Source organism: Chrysochloris asiatica, unplaced genomic scaffold (genome assembly GCF_000296735.1).
Source record: "Chrysochloris asiatica unplaced genomic scaffold, ChrAsi1.0 scaffold00085, whole genome shotgun sequence".
Lineage (NCBI taxonomy): Eukaryota > Metazoa > Chordata > Mammalia > Afrosoricida > Chrysochloridae > Chrysochloris > Chrysochloris asiatica.
The window spans coordinates 9,860,229-9,866,351 of record NW_006408603.1 but is presented as its reverse complement, the minus strand read 5'-3'; the positions used below and the strand labels follow the sequence as shown (position 1 = coordinate 9,866,351).

Below are 6,123 nucleotides of genomic sequence, written 5' to 3'. Positions count from 1 at the left end.
GAGTCGATTCTGACCCATAGCAACCCTGTATAGGGTTTCCGAGAAGCAGCTGGTGAGCTTGAACCTCCGACCTTCCAGTTCAAATGGATTTGCAGTCTGGTGCATTAACCCACAGTGCCACACCAGGACTCCTACTTAGAGTGATACAGGCATTTAAAGGAGCTCTGGTAGCGTAGTGGTTACGAGTTGGACTGCCAACCTCAAGGTCAGCAGTTTGAAACTACCAGTGGTTCTGTGGGAGAAAGGTGAGGCAGTCTGCTCCCATAAAGATTTACAGCCTCAGAAACCCTGTACAGGTCACTATGAGTCAGAACCGACACCATGGTACTTAACAACAACAAGTGGGAGTCCAGGAGTCCTGATGTGGCACTGTGGGTTAATGTGCCAGACTGCAAAGCTGTTTGAAGTGCAAGGTCGGTGGTTCAGGCTCACCAGCCGCTCCTCAGAACCCTATACAGGGTCATTATGGGTCGGAACCAACTTGACAGCACTTCACAACAACAACAAAGTGGGAGTCCAGGAGTTATGATGTGGTGCTGTTGGCTAACGTATTAGACTGCAAAGTTGGTTTGAACCACAAAGTCAGTGGTTCAGGCTCACCGGTCACTCCATGGAAACCCCATATAGGATCGCTATGGGTTGGAACTGACTCAGTAGCACTTATCAACCACAACAGTGGTACAATGGGTTAAGTGTTGGGCTGCTAAATGAAAAGTTGATGGTTCAAATCCACCAACTGCTCCACAGGAGAAAGATGAAGCAGTCTGCTTCCATAAAGATTTATAGCCTCAGAAACCCTAGGGAGCGAGCAGTTCCACTTTGTCCTTTGGGGTTGCTATGCGTCAGAATTGACTTGACAGCAGTGAATTGGTTGGTTGGTATACAAACATTTTGCAGTAAAATTAATAAAGACAAGCAAGGGAATGATGAATGAAATTCAGGTTAGAGATTAATTTAGAGGGCCAAGAAATGTTGTAGGTTACATTGGGACACCCAGGAGACTTCAAATGCAATAGTAATTTTTTTTTTTTTTAATCTTAAAATGGGGTTGTTGTTGTTGTGAAGTGCCATCGAGTCGGTTCCGACCCATAGCGACCCTGTACAGGGTTTCCGAGGCTGTAAATCTTTATGGGAGCAGAAAGCCTCATCTTTCTCCCACGGAGCAGCTGGTAGTTTCGAACTGCTGACCTTGTGGTTCATAGCCCGATTCGTATGGTATATAAATGTTAATCATGCTAATTTTTATTTTTACTCTGCAAATATGCAGGGAATTAAAAAAGACTGAAAACATAATTTCAATTCCATTTTTTCCACATACATTTTTGAAGTCTCCTTGTATTTCCTAAATTTCTTTTGTTACCTACTTAATATAATGGTGGTGGTAGTTATGTGCTGTGGAGTCAGTTCCGACTTAGTGACCTTGAACAGGGTTTCCAAGTCTGTATATCTTTACGGGAACAGAAAGCCTCATCTGTCCTCCGCAGAACAGCTTGTGGTTTTTAACTGCTAACCCTGAAGTTAGCAGCCCGATTCGTATGTAACCACTACGCTACCGAAACTCCTTCCTCGAAACTCCTTCCTCAATATAATACGGACATCTTAAAGACTGCTTTTTCAGAGCAGATGAATACAATTATAGCCTAATTATCAGCACAGATAACTTCTTTGAAGAAATACATTTTTGGAGTTTAGACTTGTTCGAATAATTATTGAACTTTTATTTGTTTACAGCACTTTACATGTCATAATTTAGGTTTCAGATACTAATAAGATCACATTACTCTCTATTTATAATAGAAGATATTACTTAAAACTATTGTACTTCAAACCAATTCTAAAAATTAAACTATAGTGCCAATCTCAAGCCTGTCCTATGTTCACATCCTTATTTAGAAACAACAGTTAAGCCCTCTACTGTTTTTGTCTAGTGATTGACAAGATAGCAGTCTGTGGAGTAAGCTATCTGATTGTGCTCAGCTTGGGGTGACTGTAGGTTATTGTTCGAAAATAGGACTTCAAGCAAAGCATCTTGTATTCCTTTTGCAGAAATGTTGCTGAGGTGCTGCTGAAAGGGCCAGAGATGGAAGGATTTGGGACACATTTTGAACCTTTAAGCTGTCTGACATTGACCTCCTTTCATAATTAATAAAGAAGAAGCAGGAGCTTAGGATGTATTAACACCAATTCATTAATACACTAACCGGACAATGTTCTGCAAATAATTCTACATTGTAAAGAACTGGATTGGGACAAAATAAAATAATTTCATATTTTGTTCAGTTTATAATATGACTCAATGGAGGAAAATTTGATAAGCATGAGGGAAGATCATTCTTTTCATGTTCGTTACAGGTAAGATTGTTACTTTCTTAGTAGGTGATTTTTAAACCTTTATTTAAACATGTATTTAATACTAATCATTTCAAATTTAAATTAGAAAATATTCAAAGTATCTTAGCCTTAGTACCTTCTGTTAACAATATTTTCTTTTTATTGTGGTTGTTGTAATGTTTTTTTACTTTTTCTATAGGAAAATGGTAGAAAAGACCAATTATATAGTATGGTTTGTTTATTCATGTCCTCTGGAAGAATTTTTATGAAATGTTCCTTTATATTTTATGGCTATGCATGCATTACAGATGTTAAAAGTGAAATACTAGTTCAAAGTCTTTGGGGATAAAGGTGTGGTTAGCTGAATAACCTAACTTTTATATTTTAAGTTTTAAATGGTAATGTGTTTTAAGTGAACTTTTTAATGAATGGATATTAAGTAAAGTTGAAATGAGTAGGTACTTTCTAAACACTAGCCTATAGCCAGTTAAATAATGAAAGACAATTATTTGTAAGATGATTAGATACTAATAGAGTACTTATCAAAACTATTGTAAGTTAATTATTAAATAAACAGAATTTTGTAGCAATGAATAGAATTCTCTTATTAAAGCAGGTGTGTTTGCTGCCAAATCTTAGACATCTTAACACATGTTTAGGAAATAGTGAGGAGATTTATCATAGGGCTTTTACCAAGGAAGGTGATAATAGATAAGATGAGGGCATTTCTATTAAAATTTTTAAGTTTCAAATCAAAGAAAATGAAGACATTCAACATAATTAAAGTAAAATTTTTATATATGAATTATCATCACCCCTGTTTCCTCCCAAGTATTTCTCAGATCCATCTTCTCATCTGGATCCTCCCCACTACCACCGTGTTTCAGGTCCCCATCATGTTCCCTCCAGACTGTTGCAGCAGCTACTTTAGTACCACCATTCTCCACTCTAACTCTCTTTTAAATTTGTTAAAATTAGGCTGAGTCTAAAACACAGAGCTAATCATGTAACCTTTCTATAGTCAAGTCTTAACATAGCTCATAAGATCTTACCTTATTTAGGTTCTACCTATTCTTTCAAATTCTTGCCATTCATTACCTTGTAATTTGAGCTTTGGTTCCTTGCACATGCCATATTATGCATTCCCATGCTCTGAATGCTTGACTTAGCTAATTCTACTCAACAGTTGGTGGTGATGCAGCTGAAAAATTTTATTCTCCTGAAAACCATTTTAAAACTTTAAAATTTGGCTAATGTAGTCTCTTTGTACTCACATAGCATCCTGTGCATACATCTTTTTAGCACTTCCAAGAGATCTTCAAAAATCTGTGGGAAAATAGAATGAAAAGATGAAAATAAACTTCATCTCTTGTGGATGTTGTTGTTCGGTGTCATCGAGTTGGTACTGACTCATATAGCGACCTTATGCACAGCAGAACGAAATACTGCCTGATCCTGGGCCAACCTCACTCCTGTTGCTACGCTTGGGTCCATCAATGCTGCCATTTGGCCAATCCATCTCCTTGGGGGTCTTCCTCTTTTTCTCTGACCCTCTCCACTGTACCAAACATGATATCCTTCTCCAGTGACTGGTCTCTCCTGACAATATGTCCAATATGAGAGACGAAGTTTGGCCATCTTGGCCTCCAAGGAGCACTCTGGTTGCACTTCTTCCAAAACAGATCTGTTGGTTCTTTTGGCAGCCCATGGCACTTTGAATATTCTCCTCCAACACCACAACTCAAAAGCATCAATTCTTCCACAGTCTTCCTAATTCACGGTCCAGGTATCACATGCATATAAGGTTATTGAAAATACCGTGGCTTTGGTCAGGCGCACCTTAGTCCTCAAGCTGACATCTTTGCTCTTCAACACTTTAAAAAGGTCTTGTGCAGCAGATTTGCCTAATGTAATACGTCGTCTGATTTCTTGACTGCTGCTTCCATGAGTGTTGATAGTTGATCAAAGAAGATGAAATCCTTGACAACTTCAGTCTTTTCTCTGTTGATAAGAATGTTGTTTATTGGTCCAGTGGTGAGGATTTTTGTTTTCTTTACATTGAGATGTAATCCATACTGAAGACTAAGCTCTTTGATCTTTATCGGTAAATGTTTTAAGTCCTCTTCACTTTCAAACTGACAGACCACCACTTGTCTGTCAGTTTGTTGTATTGTGGTGGCTTGTGAGTTGCTGTGATTCTGAAAGTTATGCCACTGGTATTTAAATACCAGCACGGTCACCCATGGTGGACAGGTTTCAGATGAGCTTCCAGTCGAAGACAGACTAGGAAGAAAGAGTGACGAACTACTTCCGAATATTTAGTCACTGAAAACCTTATAAATTCATTTCTTAGCATAAGCCAAATCAGGACTGTAAGGTGGATGGATGCCTGAAGATTTCTCATCAGCTCTGGCCTTGTTTGATGAGAGGAATGAACAGGAACATTGTTGTGGTGGATAAGGACTATCTGGTGATGCATTCCTGGACATTTTTCTGCTAAAGCGTTGGCTAAATTTCTCAGAACACTCACGTAATAAGCAGATGTCATCATTCTTTGTCCTTCAGAAAGTAGACAAGCTAAACATTTCTAACAGCCCTCAAAACTGTTGCCATGACCTTTGCTCTTGACTGGACCACTTCTGCCTCTTGGTAGTCATTGCTTTGATTGTGCTTTGTCTTCAGGATCATACCAGTAAAGCTGTCTTTCATCTTCTAGTACACTTACTATAAGAAATGTTTCAGGATCTTCATCCTACTTGTTTAAAATTTCCATAGAAAATTTGCTCTTGTCTGTAGCTGATCTGGGTGCAACCATCAAGTTTGCTCAACTTTAATTTTTCAGTCAGAATTGTGTAAGTGTAACCAATTGAGATATCTGTGGAGTTAGTTATTGTTTCTGGTGTTCATCGTCCATCCTCTTCGGTTAGGGCACAGACAAAATGAACTGTATCCTCTCAAATTGATGTGGATGCCTGCCTCTGTGGCCTTCATCTTCAGCATCGTCTCATCCTTTCATAAGATGAGGTATCCATTTGTAATCTACTCATTTCTTTGGGGCATTATTGTCCCCCTCAGCATTTCATAAAGTATCAGTGATTTGACCATTCTTTCACTCAAGCTTTGCCATGAATTTGTTGTTTATTACTTCAGTTTTAACAGAATTCATGTTATTCTGATAGGGGCTCTTTTCAGTCTGTTGTCTTATTCTTCTTAGTGCCTCGACTAGATCCTGTTCAGATATGCTCTAACAACTTGTTGTTGTTAAGTGCCGTCGAGTCGATTTTTAACCCATAGTGACCCTGTATAGGGTTTCCAAGGAGCAGCTGGTGAGCTTGAACCACCAACTTTGCAGTTCAAACAATTTGCAATCTGATGCATTAGCCTACAGCACCACACCAGGACTCCTATAACAACTTAGTACAAGTTTATTTTGGGGCAAAAAAAAATTGAAATCCATGCGTAAGTTTTTAATAATACACATTTTCCATGAACAAGACTGTCTCTTTCTCCATTACCTTTCCCTTCTTTGATCGTTACCACTGTTAGGGTAGCCATGATACGAGTATTTTCTTTGGCACACAGTCCACATTTGAGACAATGTCTGTTGAACTTCATTGGACATAAACATAACAATCAAGTGAACATAATGAGGTGTTTGTCTTGCTGAACACTTTGGAGTGCTTTGATTCCTAATACAGTAAGAGCAGTGGATAAAGAGGACTGTTTGTACCTCTGCCTGTGGGAAGATCTTCAATTTGTGCTTTTTTTCCCATGACACACTGTAGGTCAAGC

General features: G+C 38.5%; 1 protein-coding gene across 1 annotated transcript in view; it reads left to right on the top strand.

Annotated features, from left to right (window-relative positions):
• Positions 1-2,296: 2,296 nt before the first annotated feature.
• Positions 2,297-6,123, top strand: part of GPSM2 (G-protein signaling modulator 2) — a 74,451-nt gene continuing 70,624 nt past the window's right edge. The window contains 1 exon segment of the mRNA XM_006865977.1: positions 2,297-2,352. Coding sequence (XP_006866039.1) covers positions 2,297-2,352 — 56 coding nt within the window.